At 32.8% G+C, this 25,285-nt stretch overlaps 2 protein-coding genes across 3 annotated transcripts; both read left to right on the top strand.

Moving 5' to 3' along the window:
• The first annotated feature begins 6,870 nt into the window (after nucleotides 1-6,870).
• Nucleotides 6,871-16,434, top strand: LOC120090293. 2 transcript variants are annotated; one of them, XM_039047869.1, is made up of 9 exons: nucleotides 6,871-7,040; nucleotides 7,147-7,209; nucleotides 7,310-7,365; nucleotides 8,592-8,685; nucleotides 8,820-8,880; nucleotides 11,704-11,785; nucleotides 12,245-12,300; nucleotides 12,913-12,951; nucleotides 15,786-15,849. In XM_039047869.1, the coding sequence occupies exons 1-8, from the start codon at nucleotides 6,924-6,926 to the stop codon at nucleotides 12,915-12,917; spliced, it is 534 nt and encodes a 177-aa protein (XP_038903797.1). In that variant the 5' UTR covers nucleotides 6,871-6,923; the 3' UTR covers nucleotides 12,918-12,951; nucleotides 15,786-15,849. The 2 variants fall into 2 exon arrangements, with proteins under 2 accessions (XP_038903797.1, XP_038903796.1); XM_039047868.1 differs by lacking the exon at nucleotides 12,913-12,951 and adding an exon at nucleotides 15,945-16,434 and having other exon boundaries at nucleotides 6,872-7,040.
• Nucleotides 16,435-22,510: 6,076 nt separating this feature from the next.
• On the top strand, nucleotides 22,511-24,663 carry LOC120090733 (protein DETOXIFICATION 53). Its single transcript, XM_039048446.1, has 2 exons — nucleotides 22,511-22,654; nucleotides 23,248-24,663. The coding sequence occupies exons 1-2, from the start codon at nucleotides 22,511-22,513 to the stop codon at nucleotides 24,661-24,663; spliced, it is 1,560 nt and encodes a 519-aa protein (XP_038904374.1).
• The last annotated feature ends 622 nt before the right edge of the window (nucleotides 24,664-25,285 follow it).

Here is a 25,285-nt window from a genome sequence, read left to right as displayed (position 1 = left end):
TTTAGTAGTCCTAGAAGGTGGGGTTGTTATTGTTTATATGTTTCATGAGATGAAATATTAAAACTATAGTTTATAAATATATTATTGTAGGTTAGTTATCATTTATATTTATAATAATAATAATAATTATAATTAATTCTTTTTCTCTAATAACCAATTGAGTGGGAGGTTATTGGTGGTTTCATTGTAACCGCGAAATAAAAGAAAAATTGTTTTCCTAATTTTAAAAATGTTAAATTTTGTGAATTTGAGATTTCTTCTTTCGGAATAATCTCACGGGAGTTGTCAAGTAAATAAGATTTACTAAGCGACAACTTGGAGTTAGCTAAACGATCGTGTAGTGTTTTGTAAGCGACAGACACTTAGCTAAGTGATGAGCTAAATGATCGCATTGCTTTTCCTAAACGATCGCTTAGCTTTTGCTAAACGATTGGGCATTGACCTATACGATAGGTTCTGCCATCTTCCACTTGCTTAATCGTTTACATGATTATTGTTTCCTCTGTCTTCTGCCTCAAACCAAGTCCATATAGAGCTCACCCTCTGGATTCTCATACCGAGAATACCAAGGTAGCCTTCTTGATGGTGTCATACTCAATTTGACACCATCGAGGTTCTGTGGAAGTCGTTCGTGCTGTTGGGGTGTTCATGACCAAGGCGATCGCTGAGTTCGAGTGCGCGGTGTTCATGATGTGTAACGGTCGTATTGGATGAGCGTTTGAGGTTGATGTGTTGCTGTGTTCGAGCATTTGTGATCAAGGAGCTTAGCGATGAATCTAAAAATGTGTGTAGCATTTCTCCTTGATCATTTGTAGTTTCATGTTGTAATTTCTGTAATGAATGCATAATCGTCTGTTTCTGTTTATGGCTGTATTTGTAAAGTTCGTATATGATTGTAATTTGGAATGATCTTTCTGCTGCTCATAGAAATCCTCGTGCACGATTTCCTTCATCCTCAATTGAGTACAATCTCTAATACATAATTTTTTGATGCTTTCAAAATAAAATATAGTCTTTAAGCTAGCTAATCTTCTTGGATGATCGGTCTTTAGGCTTGTTGATCTTCTTAGATGATCGATCTTTAGGCTTTTTGATCTTCTTGGATGATCGACCATTAGGCTTGATGATCTTCTTGGACGATCGGCCTTTAGGCTTATTGATTTCTTCGATGATCGACCTTTGGGTTTGATCGGCCTTTGGGCTTGATGAACTTCTTGGAGGATCAGTATTCGCACGAGGCTTCCGGAGAAACCTATTTCATGGAGTTGAACATGAGTTAGTGTTAATGTTGATGTTGATTTGATGTGATGTGGTTAAATCTCTAGTATTTCATCCTCTAATTCTCTCTTAATTGAGTGGATGTGCCTGACTTGAAAAAGAAAGGTATCGAATACTGATCTTAAGTCTTGGAAGAGTCTTTATGTCTTCAAAGGTCTTCTGTCTTCTAGGAGTGCAGCTTCAAGAGTCTTGGGAGTCTTGATGAATTCTCTCTAGGCTCTCTGAATGTAGAATTGCTCCCTTACAAATCAAGATAACTTCTCTATTTATAGGGTTCTCGAATCGGCTTCATGGGCTTCGGCTTGGTTGACCCATGGGTCAGGCTCCTAGGCCCAATTAGTTGAATTTGGGCTTGATTGATCCATGAGTATGACTCTTGGCCACAATTAGTTGGATTTGGGTTTGATTTGACATCTGGGTCAAATTCAACATACTTTTAGGTTTATAGACTTTAACCCAAATAATAATAAATATTAAATTGAACCAAGTTAATTCTATCCAATTCAACGGTCATGATGAAATCACGTAGCGTCGTCAAAATTTGTCTTCAACTTCAATTTGGGACACATGTCACCTCCTAATTGGTCAAATTTGATGATTTGGAATTTCGTCATTAATTTAATGAATGACGTGACAGTTTGTGATTGATCCAAAATTTCTCGTTCAACACATATTTTGTTCAAACAGAGATAAGTAGAATTATTGAATAAAAAAGTTTCAAAACAAAAACAGTTATCATAAAAGCATTATTTAGAGTTCAAAAAACTTCATCAGATACCCAGAGATATGAACTCAACTATGCACCTCAAAGACATATGAACTCAAATCAAATGACTCTGCCCAAGCACGGACATATGAACTCCAAACATTTTATCTCAAGTATGCGCCTCAAACAGCTCCATTGTGATACAAATACAACTGAAAAAATGATTTGACCTATTGAAAGTAAGGATACTCTATGTACAACCTAGCGCGTGGGACCCCCTAAAATATACGATTAATCATATTTATGAAAATTAATGTTTTTTTCTTTGTTTAAAGAAAGTGATAAAAGTGTATTTCCATTGGGGAATTATTCCAAAGAATTTTACATTAAAAAACCATCTTTGACCATTTATTTTAAAAAATGTATTTAATTTTGATTTTTTATTTCAATAAAAGGCTTTTAATGTTATTTTTGGACAAATTTACCAATTTTTTTTTAATTATTTTTGTGTTCGATTTTTATATAAATTTTATGATTAATGAGGCTTGCTTAATGATGAAAAGAGAAAATACATTTATTATGAAGAGATAAAAATTCATTTAATATGATTTTTTTAATCTTCGATTATGGAGATAAAATGCATTTAGTATATAGTTTTTTTTTCTTTTTTCTTTTTCAATTGGAGAGAGAAAATGCATTTAACGTTTGAATTTTTATATTATATGATATATTCCATTGTTTGTTTCGATCACTATTTGTTTTCAAGTAATATATTCCGTTGTTTATTTGACATATATCCGAGGTATTCTAATATATGTGCCCTTCTAATTAGGTATCGCTTTTGTGCCTATAATATTTTTTCTTGATGTCTGATATATATGTGTCATTCTAATGCAATTTTCATATGATGATTTGACTTATTTGAGTTTGTTGTATTGTAGTTCATTGTTTATTTTGACTTTGTTTATATTTTGTGTTATTATCTCATATATAAGATAGTCTAGATTTAAGGTTATTTTTAAATATACGTTAGAACAATTGTGTTAGATGTTTGTAAATATTCTAACTAGGGGTGTTAAAAAAAATTGATGACCTAAAAAACTCGATCAACCCAACCTAACCCATGCAGTTTGGGTTGAGTTATCAATTCTTTTGGGTTGAGTTGGGTTCAAATAAATGAAAAGGTTATGGGATGGGTTGGTTCATGGGTTTCACCTGAAAGAAACTCAAAAACCAATCTGAGCTATTATAACTTTAAAAATGTATGTATATATATAGGTATATAATATATATACTATATATAATAGTATATAGTTATATATATATATATACTATATATATATATATATATATAATATATATACTTATGATACGATAATACATATATTTATTTTAGTTTTATTTAATTTCATTATTTTATTTTTTATAATTTAAGGCTTGTTTGGTGGACAACTCAGATTCTGTTTTATGTTTGCAGATTCACAGAGTTTATGTTTAGTTGGCCGTTTGGATTCGGTTTCCGAAAACTATTTCCAGATTCTGTGATCCAAACGGGGCAAATTTTGACAAAAAAACAACTTTTTTATGTTTTTAGTGGATCCATATTTCAAATTCAAAATTTTAAAATGCAGAATTATATTAAAGATGATAAAAAAAAACAATAACACAATTATACTATTTCATGTTATAAACTCAATTATTTTTATTCAACTTAAAATATGTAATATATATATATATATATTACATGATATTACAAAATAATAATTATACAAAAACTTTATATAAAACAAGTTCAAGAATTAATTAGTAATGGTTGATATTCTAGTGTATAATGAGTAACTAAATATATTTGTAATCACATTATATATTTTTGTTTAAATTAAAATTTAATACTACCAAACACATATGATAAAATATGAAATACAACTCTTTTTTTTAAATTGCTTACCAAACAGATTCTTATTATCCAACAACTCCTAAAAATAATCTTTTGGCACTTTGGAAAGAGATTTTACATTATATGAATTGAAATTGAGTTGTTAATCTTAATTCAATATACAAAAATAATTAAACCAAATTTGTACGAATTAACATTTTATTTTCTTTCAAAACAAAAATTTAAATAAATGACTCGAGTAACCCAAACCAACCCTACAGAAACATTTCATGGTTGGCTTGAGTTGGGTTCGTTTTCTTGATGAGAGTTATTTGGATTGAAAGAATTTACAACTTGAACAATTGAGTTTAGTCTAAAAAGTCCTTCAACCCAATCCAACCCACGAACACCCCTAATTCTAACTAATATATGAAATATACAAGTAAGATTGACTAAATTCCTGGTAGATTCATGATTATTTTTAAATATACTTTAAAACGTTTACAATATATATCATAATCGGATATAAACAAAATTATTTTTCACAGTATATAAATCACAGATGGACTCAAATATCTACATAAACAATAGTATATATCATAATTTTTCAACATAGATTTGACCTTTCTAGAACTCTAACAAGGGTCGTTACTACCAGATGCACATTTTCATTCAAATATTTAGACCAATAAAGCATAAAATTCAATGAAACAGTGAGGACTATTTATTAGATTAATAAATAAATCAAATAAACAAAACATTTAATCGAGGTCCTCTAAAAACATTTTTGAAGAAAATTTCCAAAACAGTAAAATATCCTGTCTGACAATAAATTCAAATTTCAAAATAATCATATGGCTATAAACATAGACTAAGCAGAAGGGATTCCCGCTTTGTCAAGGTTTCATTTGTCACTTGTTGACCTATTTCTGTCATTACCTGAAAAACATAGAGGAAGAAAGGATGAGTATATAAATACTCACTACTGGACCCTAACCATTCTTTTTAGGCAACGGTGTACAATCAGAATTTATTAGTTGTGGTGATCCCGAATACAACATATCAGTCATAAACGTGATTCCTTACACATATCAATCAAAGGCGTGTAACTCGAAGGTACACATATTAGTCAATGCGTGTAACTAGAGGTATACATATCAGTCATAGATGCAGTCTTGGGGGAGTACTCATCAGTCATAGGTGTGTATCCCAAAGGTACATAATCAGTCATAAAAATATAGGCTGCCTAGATAAAAAAAAGTTAGCACATGCCATATATACTTAGCATGCATTAGTCCATATATAAATATTCTATCATAATCACAATCATCTAATTCAAGAAGTTTTAACATCATAGTCAAAACAATCTATATCATTAAGTCAAATAGTCCAATCATCATCATATGGTTGAGACGACTAGTTTGAAGGTGAATTAGTAGTAGGACACTTACCTCAAATTGCAAGTCCAAAATTTAGAATTCTGCTAAGTAAAGAGATCCTCCTTCTAACTTTCCCTAAGCTTCTTCCTAACTCTGGTTCACCTCTCCTGTATAGAAAAAAACTTGTAAAAAGTCTCTTCCATTGTCAAGATCCGTGTAATAGATGTATCACCCACTGCACAGATCTTGACATTCAGGGTATGGAGCCACCGTCGTCGAGGTCAGCGTGCGTAGGCACATAAAGCTTATAGGGGTCACCACTCCCGTCTTTATGTGCTTACGTGTAGGTCCGACCTTTCCGTTTTTACGGAAGCTTCTGCATGCGGCTTCTCCCTTTCCGAGGGGAGTGGATCTCATCTCAGAATCATGTCCTAGGACACAAGGAAAAAATTATAACTTTAACCTCAAATCCCAATTTCATCCATAAAATTATTTTAGAAAATAATTTCGTTCACCAAAATCCAAATGTTAAACCCCAAACTTCGGCATTAACAAAATAACATTCATACAACAAATTCCCGTATTTATACAAATATCATTTAAATTTAATTTTAGTCTCCGATTAGCAAAATAACGTTCAAACAACAATTCAAAATAAAATAATGAAAATTTAAATAAAATAATGAAAATTTAAATAAAATAATAAAAATTTACATCAAAATTCGGGATGTTACAATATATGACAATATATACCATACATAAGGATAAGAAAAAAAAAAGTTTGCTAATTCCAAATCTATTGCCCGAGTTCGTCGTTCATCGTCCAAATCTACTTGTCGTCTGCTCTAAAGTCAAGTTCGCCATTCGTCCAATAGATCTTCTCGCTGTCCGCCATCCATTCATCCTTAGTGCGCTGCCATTCATCATTTGGTCACCGACGAGGATCTAAGAAGGTGCTATCGTTCGTCGTCGTTTGAGAAGCTATCATTCATCGTCGATCCACCGTTCATCTTTCGTCTGTGCCAACTTATTCTTCGACGTGATTAAAGAGAGAAAGAGAGAAGCTAGTAGAGAGGAGAGAGAGACAAAAACTCATTGACGACCGACAACTAAGGGAGGACGACGAATGAATGTCGATGATCGAACTATGAACTCCGATGATGAAGGTGGCTGGTGGCTGTGGAACTCCACGAAGTTGAGAAGAGTCGCAAGAGAATGATAGAATTTTGAGAGAGGAGGGAATGAGGAATAAAGAATGGGACGTGGGAAGGGAATTTTTTTCTTGTGGAGAAAGAGAATATTAGGGAAGAAGAAAAGTTTTTTTGGAAGAGAGTTTATTGGGGAGAAAATCTTTATATATATAAAATATCAAAACCAATATATATATATATATATGGTAAAAAATAGATCGTTCGAGTTATTTATGTCATATGGGCCTATTTTTAAGGCCTTTTATGTATAAAGCCCATTATCAATCACATTTAATTGGGCCAGGTTTGAAATGGACATGGGCATAGATGGGCCGAAATAAAAACCCAATTGGATCAGAAAGTAGCGGGCCCATGGATAACTCTGGGCCCTGGGAACCGGGTAGCAAGGATCCCCGCCAGTCCAAAGGGAGAGGAGAGAAACTGATTCTATAGAGCTCCAAATCTTCGAACGATTCGGCAAATTACTGTCGACGATGGGAGAACCTCCAATTCTATCTCTTCTCGTTTCGCTATTGTCGCTGGTTCCGATTTCGCTGGCATACAGGCCCGGAGACATCGTTCCGATGAGCAAGATGGGACAGTATCACTCGGTTTGATTTCCTATTCTCGTTTGTCTTCCACGGATTCTTGTTTGTATCTTGTCGTTTCCGATTACTTGTTCGTCTTTTTCACAGTTGTATATTTTGTTTATTTCAGTCGAGAACAGTTTGGCATGATATGATAGGTCGACATTGTCCAATTTTTGGCGTCAATCGGGAGGTATTTATTCATCAATTGAGTTGTATGTGCTGTCCATCTTTCGACTTTGCTTCTTCATTTTCTTTTATGATTTAAGTAACTGATCCATTTCAATTTCTAGGTTTTGGTTCCTATACCGAAACCGGTCGGCTATACAGGAGCTGATCCGTATAAAATGTGAGAATCTTGTACTGAAGATCGTGCCTAAATTTCTTTTAGTTTATGTCAATTTCTAGTAGTGCTGAATTCTTTTAAACCGATGGTTTAATCGTACATTAACTGAATTATAAATGTTTATATATCTTAATCTTATAACCTGCATCTGCCAATCAACACTCTCTCATTTCGAAGCATTTGTCTTGTGCTGAACTTCTTGCTATAATCATGAAAATGGATAGCGAAGACTGGTTCTTCTAGACTGAGAATAATAATATAGTTGGTCCAATCAATTTACTAGCCAGCAATCTGCTGAGGATATTCATGTTCTACTGTTGTTTTGATTTTTCAGGTCTATTTCTTATAGTCTCATCGTTTATGCTGTGTGGAGAAATTTGTTGCATCTCTTTTACTTCTTAAAACATATTTAACAAAGCAAATGTAGTATAATAAGTCACGTTGCATAAAACTATTTGTAGTATGCAACAAACAATGCCAGAACTTGAAAGATCTCATCCGTCATTTGCCTGACTTTGGAAACAATAGTCTGACGAGAGGTCTTTTTTAGGCAAAAAAATTCTCTTTTTCTTCTTTGTTTGCTTAATAATAACATTTTCTACCAGTTAGAAGGTTGCAATATTTCCTAATGCCTGCTATCTATCTTGAGTTTGTATTGTTTGCCTTAGTTTTTCAAATCTCTGTTGCATTGCACCTACTATGCAAAATGGAGGAGTTTGACCCGCACGATGAGAGTGTGGGTAATGTGTAGGGATTATGCTAACCTTAAGGTCACTTTAACAATTAATGCACAAAATCTCCTTATGTTACCTTTATTTTTATTTCTAATTGTGGTCAGCTGTACATTGTTATGCCATCGCTTTTCATTACATGTTTGCAATGAGTAGGCTCAGTTGTTAAAAAGTCAGTTTACATTTTCGATATTTATTGAGACTATAGGTCCTAATTTTTGTGATGACCTGCTAAGATATTAATCACAATAAGTCCACATATTGTGACGAAATGCTAGATATTAATACTCCATAGATTTTGCAATAATAAATAATACTGGATATAAAAGCTATCTGATGGGATTACTTGAAGCATATTTGAAATTTTAATTTATCTAGTCTCTTCTGGTTATTAATAACACTGTGATTGCTTTTGTATTTGCCACAATATTTTGTCTTGTCTTGTGGATGATTACACATCTTGAGTTATCTGGTGGCATACATCTTATTTGAATATAGATCCTTTCAAGTTGGAAAAGAGAAGTTTCTTGTCCCATGGCTTCTTGTGATAAATCGCAGAAGTGCAGAAGTTCCAATGATTGATGTCCACTTGGTATGGTGTATATTATAGATGGATAAGATATTTGTTTATTTCCACAGTTAGATGGATGATTCAATCTTTCACTGTTGAGATGAGTTGCTAACTATTCACATCTAACAGCCATCGTCAATTTATTTGTGTTGCAGAGATATTCTGGAAGTGATCTTCATGGTGTGACTGCCAAAGTAGTAGACATGCCTCATATCTGTATGTTTCGACTCTGTTAATGCTCTCCACACTTGTTCCTTAACTGATACATAGAATTATAGTTCTTTTTGCTGGACGTGGGGAATGGGGACCTATAAAATTGATGCACCTACAGAGCCCTTTTTAACTAGGGTTTAATATAAGCATTATCCACTTTACTCGCATATCTAAAACTAATGTGGATTTTTTAAGCTAAGTGAAAAATATCATGGACTACACCGTCAATGAGATTTGGAGACCTATTATTTTCCGAATGCTGATTGGCACTGTAGTGCGCCGCTAAGTGAAATATCCCCATATCCTTACAAAAGTCCATATTTATACATAGATATATGGTTCCTTTTGCTGAAATCATACGAACATATAATAGAATATGGGTTAATTGCTGACACTGTTGCTTTTTAACACATTTGTTGATGAGCTACCTATGCGAGAGACTATTTTTAAGAGACTTGTTTACTTTGGGATAATCAAAAGCAGTTTTGTCCGACTTGGAATGGGGAGATGAGATAGAAATATTATGTGTGTGGGTGGGGGGGATGGGAGAGGAGAGAGAAGGGAAAATTGTGACAGGGAGAGAGAGAGAGTACGGGGAGGGGAATGAGCAAGGATGAGGAGAGAGAATGTAGAGAGGAGAGATGATGATGGGGAGAGAGTAAGTGGGAATGGGAAAGGGGAAAGAGAGGGTGAAAGGCGGTACTAGCTTATAGAGGTTTGAATGTTCATGACCTCATTTAAAGAAAATGTACTCAGTTGCTCCTATCTCCCTTGAAGTACTTTTATAGTTTCTTCTACATCAATAGTACAACAATATGAGCGTGACATTGTGGCGGTCTCCAGCAATGAGCTCTCCCACATAAGAAAAAGCTCAAAAGCCTTGCACTCTCGCACTGTCTAGGAGTACCATATTCAACATTTCCAAAGTAGATTAATGCTTTATCCTCCACCTGTTCTCTCCAGTTTCTTTCTCCACTTCCCACTGGATGGTTCCTCTTGTAGCCCCTTTCTTCCCAAGTCCATGCAAGCTTTTTCTGAAAGAAATTGTTCCTCTTGCAATATCTGGAACATAAAGCTTCTTTACCCAACCCAATCCCTTTTTTATTTGAGACCTAAATATGGAGTGCATCAATTAGGAGCGGGAATAAGAAAAAAAAACTATTTATAATAATAACCTCCACGAACACTTCTTTCACCCTACAGGCCAGCAGCAACCTTGAAGAATTGTTTTCAACAATTTGGACTACAAACTTGGATATTAAAATAAACATTTCCATTTCAGCAGTGATAAAACTACGCCAATTTCTTTTATGTGTACACAAGCAATCAGCGAACATTGTTGTTGCGTTTAATGAAGCCGACAATCTTATTCATCTATGTCATTGAAAATCTCTTCTTACCATAACATCAAAGATGGTCCGCGAAGTTAGATTCATTGAAAAATGTAATAGCTTTCCACTAACCAACCATTATTGTTTAAGATCTACACCCAGAAAGATCCATCATGAAACCTTGTTTTATTTTATTTTTTGTATCTGGAGCCATTAAATAATGTGTACCAGTGTTTGTTCTACCAGAAGAAATTCCCAAAGAAATCTAATTTAGAGGAAATAATATCCTCTTTTCTTCTAATTAGGGTCACTTGGTTTGATAAATCTAAAATTGCTACAATTGCTTAAATTTCTCTAAAATTCCAGTTTGGCCTTCTTTAGATCATTGATGCCACTATAGTGCTTCTCCATCCAAACAGAGCACAACTACCAGCTTTTCTCCCTTGATGTAGCCAACGATCAAGATTCATCCCATAAAATCTAGGTACCTCTAACTTTAATTGCATATTAAACGCAAGCTCAATTTCATTTGCTTTACTATGCTCTAGTACTTGTCCAACCTTCCTAGTAGTCTTAGAAGGCAACACCTCTGTCTACACTCTCTCAATCCTCTTTTTCCTTCTCTCTCCTGGCAAGGTCATTTCTCCCCCATCACATACCTTCCAATTTCTTAAACAAGCTCTTTTCTCCACCATGTTTCGCACTCCAATAATCTTCTCTTCAATGGCACTGAGTTTGGTTCTTTCTTTCTATTTGCAGTCATTCCTCATAACTGTATTGCTGTATAGTATAATTAATGATTCTACTTCTATTTAATTTATCGACAATAGATACGTACTTAGCTTGAACTTGATTTGAGAGCTCTCCCTTTATCTCAGACACCACGACTTTTACCCCAAAGTTACCTTTTTAACCTATAAGTTACCGTTACTGAATACTTCTCTTATCTCACAACTTTCCCACCCTTCAATTAGTAACACCACTAAGTAACAAATGATAGATCATACAATTTACCTGCACTACGACTATCCACTGTGCACTTCCCATCACTCTCTTCCTCTGATATACATGAATATCCAGGGCCTATTATAGTTCTCCCGTAATGTGGATATCCAATTTGTTACACAAGAAATCATTTCCAGTACATTTCTAACAGTTGTTTTCTATCATTATTCATGTTCCTTTAGACTATTCTTTTGTCATGGGTGGTTATATCCTCTAGCTTTATGCTAGAAATTGTTTCCAATACATTTCAAACCATCAGTGTCATTGCTTATATTTGTGGGTTGACGTCTTGATGATTCTTGCAGTACGATTTAAAGTTCATAGTCTGGTACCTGATAGGAAGACAGATAATATGGGGAGTGGCTTTCTGTGCATTATTTAGAACCTGTTGAGGGTTAATAGCATATTACTTATTAAATTCCTGACCGATCCGTCTTGCTCCTTAAAGTGAAGTTCTTTCTTGGCTTTCTGACTACTTTCTTCTCAATAGATACTGATACACATCCACATATTAGCAAAGAATTCTGGGATCAACAACATTGGCCAAAGCACATCCTCGTCCGTTATACATGGTAAGTCGGTGATTCTTTTTCTTACTGATTGGAGGCTTATATTACAATCCTTTTTCATAGGATATGGATATACTTTGCATATTCCAAAATCCGCATATGGTAAACTAGTTCCTTTGTAGATCATGATTTAAAGAATAATATTAATAACGACATTTTAGTTTATGATTTGAATGATAACATGGGTAGTTTCTTCCATAGGATTTGATTATGAGTGGATTCAACCGTGAATCGAATTGTCTGGTACATTGATTGTGGACCGGTGGAATGTAAAGGAGAAAGAAACATGTACTGAATAAATAATAATTGGTAGAGTTACGGGTTCTAATGTGGCAAATCATATTTGTTCCTGGAGGCTGTCATTTACGCTTCCATAACTTCATGTTAAAAAAAAAATGCACGTGATTGAAATTAAGCTTTCTGCAACTTTCTGATAAACCTATGTTCTTGGCCGTGTTCTAGGGAGGAGCAATCGGAGATTGATGTGGTTTCTGGATTATATGTTTTGTTCGGATCAGGTAAAAACATTTAGGTTAAACTACCATTTTGGTTCTTAAACTTTCAAATTAGTTCTATTTTATTTTTCTATACTTTCAAAATATCCAATTTTAAGGCCTTTTTAAATATAAAATATATTTAAAAATATTTACATTTTATAGCAAAAAGTATAAAATTACAAAACACTTTTCAAACTTTTTACTATAAAATGTAAATATTTTTGGGATCTTTTTATTTATAAGAATTTCCCCAATTTTTAATCTATTTAGTTTTAATAAATCTTAAATTTAGTCCCTAGTACTATTTTATTGTTGATTTTTTCTAAACTTTATTATTATTATTTTTATTATTAATTTTGGAAATATAATTTCTTATTGTTGTATTTTAGTGCATGGAAATTATTATTTAACCAATTTCAATAAAATATAACTTCAAGGGACTAAATTTAAAATATATTAAAAAAATATAAATACTAAAATTGGATGTTTGAAAGTACATGAATTAAATTTGAACAAATTCCAAAGTATATGGACCAAAATGATACTTTGAACAAATATTTATTATTTCTACTGCTGTGCTAAGAGCGAGGGATTTCTTTCTGATGGCTACTTCATCTAATAATTCACATACAGCATAACAAGCTTCTCGTGCTTGCAGTTCGAAAATTTCAGGTCCCATTTCCTTTTAGTTTTTTTGTTTTTCAAAATTAAAACCCAAATTTGTTTTATAACAATTCTTAAAAAAAAAGAAAAAAAGAAACAGATCTTAGATCCTAAGTTTTTCCAATAGCTCCCAAAATTTAAATTTATTTTGTATTATAAAAGTTGAACACGATTTTTTAAAACACGTTTTATAAGCATAATTAATATTGTTATTTATAAAGGTTAAAGAATATTGGTATTTATAAAGTACTAGATCGAAAGACTGAAAAAGAACAAAAGAAAAAAAAAGAAAAAGAAAAAAATAGACGGAGAATTGAGAGCGAGGTTAGAGAGACGGAAAGAAAATCTAGGGACATGTTCGTGTTAGATGCGTGTGTGTGCGTGTTGTGGAAAATAAATGAATAGGGAAGTTATAGACGGTAGACAAAGAATGGTAATCTAGATAGATAGATAAGCAGAGTTGCATGAGGGTGGTACGAATGTCGGTTGGACTTTGAAAAACAAAAGCCTTAGACTTTGTTTGAAAACGCCTTTTTGTTTTTGTTTCTATTTTTCTGAAACAAAACTATACATATTTCATTACTAAATTTTTTTTTATTTTTTTTGCCAATGGTAAAAACCATCCAATGAAGTAGGGTGGTAATCGTAATTCCTTCATCAAATTTTTGATTGTAAAAAATAGTGGTCAGCATGATAGACGAAAACCGAGCAGACCTACCGAACCAAGGTCAACCAGTGTCGGTTTGGAAAAAAATCATTTTTTTTAAAAGAATAAAGCCAACCGATGACTATTACTCTTCAACGGTTGTGATCGGTTTGAACATTTACTAAACCGATCATAGTCGGTTTGGTGGCAGTTTGGTCGGAAAATTGACTCTGACCAGCGGATGTACATCCCTAGTAAAAATTGGGTTCTTAAACTTCTACAAAGGTTAAAATTGGTTTCAAATTTATAATAGTTTGTAAAAGTTAGACCTCCAACTTTTACAATTTGAAGGCTCAATTTAACACTAATTATTATTATTATTTTTTGAGGGTTCAATTTTTACAACTAAGTTTGAAGGTATAATTTCAACTATCACCAAACTTTAGGAAGGTCCATACTTTAGGGATGATTTTTGCGATTGTTGTTTTTTTTTTTTCCTCCCAAAAAAAAAGATGATGAATAATATTTTTCTGTTTTTTCTGGCTGCAAGTTGTTTTTTAGTTTTTCAGTTTCTAGAAACAAGGTTGTTTAATAACAACTTGATTTTTTGGTTTTGTTTCTCAAAATCAATGGTTTTGTTTTGAATTCTTACCCAAATTTCAAAAATGTTTTGTTTTGAATTCTTACCAAATTTGAAAAATGCTTTGTTCTATTTTTTTTAAAATAGTTCTTTTAGTTTTCATAGCATTACTGAGATTTCGAAAATTTTTGTAAAACATAGATAACAATATAACGAAACTTATAGCATAATAAGTTTAATTTTAAATACCAGAAACCTATTCATAACCAAATGGGATCTCAATTAATTCACTTTTTCAATACTTTTATTTGGATTGTTTGTTTGGTGGGAATACAAGTTTCATAGAGGGGAGATTTGAATAATCACGTTTGTTTTGCATTTACTGGGTATCTTAGGATGTCCACATAGAGAACGTCTTGAAGGTTATGGAGACGTGGGTTTTATGGATTTTTGTGTCGAGGACATCTCCTTTTTACTTTTTTTAACCCTTTTTTCATTATATATATAAATAACATTCTTCTTTATTTTCGTTTTATAATTTAAATAAATAATGTCTACTATGCACTAGTTTAATTTTTTATAGTAAGATATTCAAATTAATATTTATTTTTATAAAAAATCATAAATAATATATATTATTTTGTTGAAAAATAACAAATAAAATAATTAAAATATATTAGTTTGAAAACTTCAAATTAATAACAAAAAATATATTATATAAGTTTAAATTATATTAAATTAATTATAAATGTATGAATAGTTTTAAGAGCATTCGTGGAACATTATGTAAATCTAAGACATTCTCGGCTAGAAATCCTATAAAACAAACACAATTATCTTTAACATTTTCAGATATCTTAAAAAAATATTCCTACAAAATGTAGTTATTTAAGGATGTCAGATATCTGTAATTCCAGACATCTAAATATTTTGGTTATCTACATTTCTAAGAAACAAACGGACAGATAGAGTTTGAAATAAATTTTTGAAACCAAAAGGCCAAGTTAGAAACGAAAATTTGTTTTTCAACGAGCTGTACATTCTACCTTTCTAAAGCTGATAGAAAATATATATTGTGTTTCTTCTTTTAATAGGAAATCATAAATCAAAAACAAATATTAGAATCAAATGGACCTTTGGATAGGAACATGGGGTTAAATTTCGAGCTATATGTTGAAATATTGCTCGAAATTTTGGTTAACATAATGAACATTTCCCCCCCCTTTTTGACAGAAAATTTGGAATTTTATGGTTTTAAAATGTCAAACTTACTTTTCAAACAACGATTTGTTTAATCTATTATATTAATGCAATGGACGATAATTTTACTCTAGTTACGAAGTGAAATATCAAAGAGAGGTAGGAGTTAAAGAAAATTGGGAAAGAGATCCATGGAAAAAGAAAATTTAGAAAGAGGTATGTTATAGAGAAGTGAAGACTTAGAGAGAGGAGAGGAAGTGGAAAGATAACAACATATTTAGAGAGAGGTATAATTAGAGATTGTTAGAGAGGAAGTAAAAAATTAGATTGGGAAATTTGAGATAGTGAGAGATGTTATAGAGGGAAAAAAGAATAGTGTTGAGGAGGAAGGATGTCTGACTTTGTGTGGTGCAACAGGTCTTACGCTATCTTTTATTCTGTCGATTTTCATCTTGCAATCATCGAAGGACAAGTTAGCAAGGTACGAATAAATTTGGTCATGGAAGTAGTAGAAGAGATTATTGGGGTTTCATTGACTAGCTAAAAGGGAGGAGTTTTGTTTTTGTTGGTTTCCAGGTTTGTAAGAGAAACAGTAGTTGAAAGCAGCATTCCTGACGTTGGAGTAGCAAAAGTCGAGTAGAGTCTAGTGGAGGGAATTCTTCACGGAAACACTTGCATGATATTAAGCTAGAAGTTGGCGTTACCCATTCAAGTTGAAGGGCTATAAATCACACTATCATTGGCCCTTCCAGAGGGATAAAAAAGCGGTATGCAACTTGCACATTTCTTTTAGAGACAAAATTTAACTCTTTATCTGTAAGGTGTATGTAACTTGGAAGACATCGGTCTACGTCTACCTCAAAAAAGGTCTAATATTACGGACCCCCATATTTTAATTTTCTAGGTCGGGGAAGAATCTTCTTTCTTTTAAAAAATATATTTTTCCTTCTGTAAATGCGACTAAGACTAGTTAGGTAATTCTACATTGGGTAATTTCTTTACACCCTTGTACTTTCTGTCCCTATAGTATTTCTCAATTACTGGCATCTCTTTTTGAAACCTTCAATTTTTATTTTAATCTCTGAATCTCATACTTATTTTATTCTAGTTCCAACTTTCTAATATTCTATTTAATTTTCTATCCTCATATTGAAAAGTTATTTTAGTCTTTATTTATTACTCTTTTTTCTTTATCATCTAATTTGAATTCGTTCCATTTTAAATCTAATAATATCTATCCATTAATATAAACTCAAACATTTATTCGTGTAAACAAGTGAATCAAGAGTAGAAAACATACATACATGCCTAGGTAAAGTTTTACTTTTTATTTATTCATTTTTTCTTGAAAAAGTATTGATTACACGAATCAGAATAATTTTGTGTAATGACCGTGAAATTTTGGGCTTTGTTTGAATTTTTAGAAATAATATTTAAAAAAAAGTTTTCAAATGCTATGTTAAAATTTTAAAACAGATTTTGAACTCTTTGTAAAAAAAATAAATGGTAAAACAAATAGGCATATATGTGGAGAAGTGTAGTTTTTAAGCTTAAATTTCAAAATTGAGATTTAGTAGTAAGAAAACCTTACTAATTGAAAATGAAATATGCAGAATTTAATAGAAAAAGGAGAAGGAAAATAAAAATAAATAAATAAGGAAAAAGGTGGTAGGAACCCCGAAGAGCGTATAAAAAAGTGTAGAGTTTGATGGTCCGAATAGACAATGCTCCAAATTTGAAATATGTCCCCCCGAGGATTAAAAACAAGACATTTTCTCGTAGAACTCGAGGAATACCGCCTACAGAAATAAAAGGGATTTTGGTTGCCTTTAAATTCTGAAAACAAAGACATATTTATTTGATTAAATGCAGAAACATCTGGTATTGAAGTGTCTTATGGTTATAAAGATAATGTTAATAAAGGCGGAGGGGGGGTAGTGCCAGGCGGCTATATATAACTATATTTCCAGTTGTGGGCACGATAATCGTTTCCAACAAACCAATTGTGTTAGAACTAGTTGTTAAACAAATATTTAGGTTATGCAATTAATTAATTAATTAAGTGTTTGTAAAATTAAGCAGGTGCTGGAGGATGAGTTGCAATAGCAGGTTTGGTTGAGACGTGTGGGATATTGAAAAAAAAAAGAAAAAAAAACAGGATATAATAATAATATGGTGGGAAGGGTAATAATGAGGGAGGAAGATGGTAAAAGTATGAAGTACGGGATGTTAATTAGTTAAATAGAAAAGGTATTTTAAAGTAGAAGAGTATATAGTATAATGACATAATGAACCTAAAATTAAATTAATAAATAATATTACTGGGTTGCATATGGGGGAACTGAGATTGGTCAGGAAAGCATCTTTCCGTACAAGAAAAAATGGGCGGTTAGTTGCTCCCCAGCCTCCAGCGGGCAGCGGGCAGCCTCATCTCAAATACATATATATTTACCAATTTACAATTACCCTTTTATTATTTGAAAATATTTACATATAGAATAAATGTCAAACTATTTATAAAATATAAAAAAGATATTGATAGATACGAATGGACTTATATCAACGTCTATTAGTAATAGACTTGTATAAGTTTTTATCACTATAGTATCAATGATAGACTTCTATCAGTTTTTATTATTGATAGATATTAATAAACTTCTATAATCATTTATCAGTGTCTTGTATCAGTTTCTATCCTTGATAGACGCTGATAGACTTTTATTAACGTCTATCTGTGATGATAATGTCTATCACAATTATCTAAAAGCAAAAAAACTCAAATCTAGCATCCAACTTCATGGGTAAATCAATTTTAACACAAAAAGTTAATGGGTGTTCAAGAACCAAACAAAATTAATGTAAAATGCCCAAAATCTTATCTCTAACGACAAAAAATTCTGCGAACTCTAACGTTGGTGGCGATAAGACATGGTTATGAGGATTGGGCTGCATGGATCTAAGAGTTAGAGGAAGAGAGAAAGTGAATTGGGTACAGAGAGAAAAGTCGACTCACCGACTTTTTTTTTTTTAAAAAAAAATCTAGNAGAGAGAAAGTGAATTGGGTACAGAGAGAAAAGTCGACTCACCGACTTTTTTTTTTTTAAAAAAAAATCTAGACATGCCTTAGCAAACCCAACAAGAAATTTATACCAAAATCGCAAAATATAGAGCTTGACAACAATCAATACAATCTCATTCAAATAAATCTCATAAACATTTAGGAAAAAGGTCCCAAAGAAACAGTTGGATAATGCAAGCAACTAAGAAAATTTCAATTCTTACCAAAAGATTGAGAAATTATGAGAGCAATAATAGAATCCCCTTTTAAAGACCAATTAAAAATTAAAAGTGGGCTATAGTGGGAAAAACCTTCAATAGGTTTCCAGTTCTGACCCGATCTACCAAAAGAAGTTCGATGAATTAATGAAAATTAGAAATATTTTACAAAACATATTCGAAAGAAAGAAATTAGACAACGTATGAAAAACTTATTACTCTAATTTTGAATTTAATGGTTTAATGAGTTTTTGGTGTTTTATTCTGTTTTGTTGTTATTGAAAGAGAAGGATGACAGTATCGAGGGAGGAGAGAAAAACAGATGGAGATTGGAGTGGGAGAGAAATGACTGCCGAACGTTAGAGTGTGTGAATTAGAGAGAGACCGAGATTGGATCGAAGAAGAAGACGGAGAAGAGAGAAGATGGAGTAGAGAAAAGATGATTAAATATTGCTATCTTGTGTAAATAGTTTTTCTTATTTTTTTATTTTAAAAACTCGTCGGATTATTATTATTATTATATATATTTTTAATTTCATAATTTATAATACTTACTTTGGTTCATAGCTCATACCACCCCCGCGCATGCAATGCCCGACGTACGGCCCTTCAGAACTTCTTTCTTTCTTTACCCTTTTTGCTTTTCCTATTAAGCATTATTATTATTATTATTGTTATTAAATCAAATAAAACAGAGACATTTGGAAGGGATAAAGTTAATGACACACATAAATTAGAATTCATATGATACAACTCCTTAGCATTTGACTTTATATACCCATAATAACTATATTTAAGTACTTTTATTGCTTCTTCCTCATATATCTAACGATGTGTAAAATTATTAATCACATCGTGAGTTGGATTCCATTATCATATAATTTTCTCTCTTGGTACCAAGCACTCCTTAATTGAAACGAAAAAGAATATATAAACAATTATTTCCTACTAATTGTACTCTTCTCTATTGTTCTATTGTTTGGAGGGTTTTTTTTTTTTAATATTTTAATTAAGGTCTGCACAGTCTCAAAGGTAGAAAAAAAAAAAAATTATAAGTTACCGTTGTTGGCAGATTTGTTGACTTCCCACAACATACACATTGTAATTGATTCAACGAAAAGAGGCTTAAACAAACTGAGCCACTACTTCCTTCCTTGTACGTAGGCATATAATTAGAATGTGGATTTCATTACAAACATTAGTAAATAATAATATTCTCCATGCATTATGCATAGGCATACCCAATTCCAAAATAACTACCTTTCATTTCAATTCTTTTGAAGTGAGAATATGAAAAAAGTTGGCAAAAAGAAGTGATTAAAAAATGAAGAAAATAAAGGTACAGAGGGGAATTCATAGAAGCCAGGGCATTATCACAATTAATTGCAGGCCAAAGATCAAAAGGATATGTGTATATTATAAAATAATAGATGTAATATGAAATTAATTATGTGGTGGCATTCCACTTTTTGTTGTTCAATAAAAACAAAGCTAATTAGGGGACGATGACTATATATATATTTGAAAGGTTGCTTCCATCTACCCTTCCCAACCACCTACCACACATATTTCACTTCCCATTCCTTACTCAATTACTTTATTTCTTCCATTATTTCATTTGTATTTTATATATACTTCCAAATTAAGAATTAAATCAAACCTACATTTGTTACTACAAATCTTTTCATCTTATATACTATTTTTTCAAAATCATCAACAAACATACCACTAAACCCATATTACAAATTAACTAAAGATTCAAAAATTTTTGCCCAGCATATATATTTAGTGGGTTGATTTACTTATCCGGTTATAGGTTTTCCTATCTGTATAAACTTAAATTATAAAAAAGTTAAAAAATATCCTTGAACTTAAAATGTTTGTCGTTCGTTTTTTAATGAAAACCTAACCACATTTCTCTTATTGTTGGTATATGGATGAAAAGTCGTATATGAATAAAATATCGTTTATCTACATACTATGGATCACGTTCCTCTTCCATTTTCTCTCTCTTCATGACCTAATTTTTCTCCATTTCTCATTATTTTCCTTTGCTTCTTCAATACTTTCTTAATCCCCTTCTTTTATTCTTCAATCTCTAAAATTTTTCCTATTTCATATGTTTTTTTTCCCTCTCTGGTTAACTTAAACATCAAAATTTTAAATAAACAGAGGAGCTCAGTTATTTTCTTAGCATACCCAATATAAATAGAAAAAATTTCAAACATCCACCTAGTCACTTTCTTTAAAATTATCATGAATTAAAAAAAAAAAAAAAAAAAATTTTGTAAACAGTTCATTTAGATACCATCATTTTTCTATATGGAAACTGCAATTCTTACCCAATTTTTTTTAAGAACTAAATAGGATCTAAGACTTAAGTTAAAGCGTAAAGTCCCACGGAAATCTCACAAAATCCCAAAATCAAAATCTCCCCTCAAAACTCAACAAAAAAAAGAGTATCCTCTTTCTATCATGGGGAACCTTCTTAACTGATCACAATAGATAGACTAATTTAAATTCAAAACGAAACAACAAAGTCTTCGTTGCTACGAATTTAATAATATCCACATACTTTATTTTTCCCTCCCATCGATCATTCTCGACATACCTCCTTTTTTGTGTATTAAACTCAAGTGAGATATTAACCTACACTCAAACTACTACTAACATACAAGCTAGCTTATTAAGACATTTAAGTCATACAATTCCTTAGTAATTCTATTTATATTCTTCTTTCTTCTTGCTATAACCTACATAAATGAATGAATGGTATAGGAATATGAGCAATAATTGAAGAGAGGGTGTTATAGTGTGTGGTTAGTAGTAGGAGAGTAGAGAGGTAAGTGAATGATAAGTATATAGGAAGAATGTTACCGATAATGAAGCAGTTGGTGGGATGTTTAACATAATATATCACTATATATTATTAAAATATATGTATGTATCTATATATGTTTGATAGGATTATAAATGTAGGGGTGTTGCATATAATTGAAGGCCAGGTATCGCCATATGAGGCGGATGCGAGGAGAATGGGGGACATACACATAACCATCCATCATTTTGGTTTTGGCAACCCACAAATAATTGAAGTTGTAGCGACCAATAGAAGACCGAGAAATCATCACTCAATTTTGTTTTCTTAAAATAAAAATGAGGAAAAACGAAATATAGAGAGTTTAATTAAAATTAAAAAGAAAAAAAGAAAAGAAATGGGCCCCCATGCATGTATTTTGAAAACAATATCTTAAAAACAACATCATGTCGGACCAACGTGGAAAGAGTAAACTAAGTAAAAGGAGATATGGAGAAGGGTTATTAATTAAGAATAAAAATTGTTTAATACTGTGAAACCAATCCCACGCACGGTGAAGACATTTCGAAAATCGAAGAAAAAGTTGGGGTTTAGAAACATAGAATAATACACAAGTGGCCCATTCAAAGAGAGTAGATAAAGTTAATTCTTATATTAAATCTACAGTACACACTACACAGACGGAATATTATATAATATAAAAAGTGGTGGTCCATTTAGAACTACAAAACTATAATATAACATTCAAATTTAATCATTATTAATATTTGAGGAGGTGAGGAGAAACACTAACACACAACACACAACACACAACACACAACACAGAGGGAAATCATGATGAATTGTACTTTTTCGTTTCTGGGTTACTTGACAGACATTCTCTGTATTATAATGTTAGTTTTTATTTAAAGATAAAGGGAAAGGGTTTGTGTGTGTGTGTGTACTTTATGATTAATTTTGTGTGTGCTGGGACTGGGGTTTCATATAAGATGTGGAAGAGTAGTCAATATGGAGGAGTTATAAATGAGCAACATTATATTAAGAGGGGATGGCAAAGACCATCGCTAAAGATGAACTTAAGATGAGTAGTACTAGTAGTAGTAATAGTAGTAATAGTAATACTACGTTAGGAGGATTCTTTCGCCGCCTTTTACCTCTCCATGCTCTTCCCAATGGCCTCCCTCCACAACAGGTACCTTCCTTTCAATTCCTATTTATTATTCACTTTATATAACAATTCTGACTAACTTCTCTATCTCATATTTTTCCTTCTTCATTCATAAAAACAACCGCATTATTCTAAATTTATACTTCTACTAATGCAACTGGGCTGCTTTATTTACATTTTTTTTAAAAAAAAAAAAAAAATTATATTTGTAATATTACTTATTAAGGAATTTCCTATTAAGCCCCACCCATTTGAATTTTCAATTTTATTATATGTTCAGAATATAATTTTGTTGGTATCGTAAAATATGTTGTGAATCCAGCCCTTGCAACCGAGAATAGTTGCTTGTTTAATAACTTCTAAGGGGCGGCCCAACGGCACCAACCCCAACTATTTTTATTTATTATTATTTTTCTATTATTGTATAATTATAACATAGTTTAATTTGTTATTGTTTTCAAGATATGTTAGTTTTAGTAATAGTTTTAGAAAGACCCATAATATTGGTGAGGACTAAGAGCTGAAGAAGTGGTAAGAGATTGATAGCGATAGGGAATTGAGTTAAAGATGTAATTATGATGTTTGATAAGTTTTTGGCAATGATATGATCCATGCAGATGAAAGAGGAGTTAAAATCCTTGGCGAGGTTTGCAGGCCCCATAATAATGACGTCTTTTCTAATATACTCAAGGTCGGTTGTTTCAATGCTGTTCTTAGGTCATCTGGGAAAAGCAGAACTAGCTGGTGGTTCACTGGCACTTGGATTTGGAAACATAACGGGGATATCGATTCTGAAGGGCCTATCGACAGGGATGGATCCAATTTGCTGCCAAGCTTTTGGAGCAAAGAGATGGTCAGTTCTGAGTCAAACCTTCCTTAAAACGTTGTGCCTCCTGCTACTTGTGTCCGTGCCCATCTCCATCTTATGGCTGAATATGGAACCCATCCTTCTTTGGTTAGGTCAGGACCCTGCCATCGCTCAGGTAGCTAAGGTATACATGGTTTTCTCCATCCCCGAATTGTTAGCTCAAGCGCACCACCTCCCACTTAGGATTTTCTTAAGAACCCAAGGCATTACCACCCCAATTACAGTAGCCTCCGTTTGCTCTGCCCTTTTACACCCTCCTATTAATTACTTTCTGGTGACATATTTGAAGTTGGGGGTCGAAGGCGTGGCCCTCTCACTCGCATGGAACACATTGAACCTAAATGTGGGCCTCATGATTTACCTTGCGCTCTCTAGTAAACCCTTGAAACCTTGGCATGGGGTCACAATACTGTCAACTTTCCAGGGATGGCAACCTTTGTTAAGTTTAGCAGTGCCAAGTGCAATATCAGTGTGCTTGGAGTGGTGGTGGTACGAGATAATGTTGTTCCTTTGTGGTCTATTGAATAACCCACAAAACACTGTGGCGGCCATGGGTATTCTCATCCAAACCACTGGAATGTTGTATATAGTTCCATTTTCTTTAAGCGCAGGAATTACAACCCGCATAGGCCACGCCCTCGGGGCAGGGGAACCTATCCGTGCCCAGTGGACTGCCATCATAGGACTTTCTACGGGATTGGCTTTTGGACTAACTGCTTTCCTTTTCATGACCTCTGTGAGATCAGTATGGGGAAAACTGTACACAGATGAGCCAGAGATTCTTCACATGATCTCCTCTGCACTACCAATATTGGGTCTGTGTGAAATTAGCAACTCTCCGCAGACCGTCGCTTGTGGGGTTTTAACAGGGACTGCAAGACCCAAACTAGGCGCAAGAATAAATCTATATGCGTTCTACTTCATTGGGCTCCCCGTTGCGGTCCTCTCTACTTTCACCCTCAAAACTGGCTTTTTGGGATTATGGTTTGGACTAATGACTGCCCAGATTTCCTGTTTGTGTATGTTGGTGCGTACATTACTTCGAACAGATTGGATCCAACAAAGTGCCAGGGCCGTGGAGTTGGCTGCAACTGTGGGAGAAGAGACTGCCAAAGAAGAGGAGGATGTCGAAAGTGGGCTCTTAGATGATAATGCAGATCTCTGAGTCTCGAAAATTTCCAACTGGGAGCTTCTTGACCAAATGTCGGAATGGAGAAGCACAAATGACAGGTAGTGATAGATTGTTGAAACAATTGTAATTCGTTCTCTTAGAACTCAGAATCATTCTTTGTTTTTTTTTTTTGTCAATTCAAAGTTCCTATGTTGATATTATACAGTACGTATAGTTTTCACATGAGAGAGATCACTGATACATATAACAATATGAGCTTAGTGACAACCTAACCTAACGTAATAACAAGGTAGATGTATAAGCTAGTGAACATGAATATCGCCTCATGTTGACCTATGCTATTCAATTAAGTACAAGTTCTATTATCTACGCATTTTGAAGCTAACCACTGTGCTAGCAGTGGACAATGGAAGTCAAAAAGAACTCTAAAACATTAAATTCAAATGTTTAATGTAGCCACATCTCCTATGCATGCCCAACGCACTTACATACATATATATATATATATATTATATACATATCACACATGGACTTTGAATCGGAAGAAAAGGACCTAATTGCGAAGAAGATGACAAAACATAATGTAATTCATAAACCTTTGTTTCGATGTTATTGGTGGATGAGAAGAGAAGAAAAAAGCAACTGAATTGAAATG

This window comes from Benincasa hispida, chromosome 11, assembly GCF_009727055.1.
Source record: "Benincasa hispida cultivar B227 chromosome 11, ASM972705v1, whole genome shotgun sequence".
Taxonomy (NCBI): Eukaryota; Viridiplantae; Streptophyta; class Magnoliopsida; order Cucurbitales; family Cucurbitaceae; genus Benincasa; species Benincasa hispida.
Note: the sequence above shows the minus strand (reverse complement) of the source record. Positions and strands in the feature narration are given on the sequence as shown.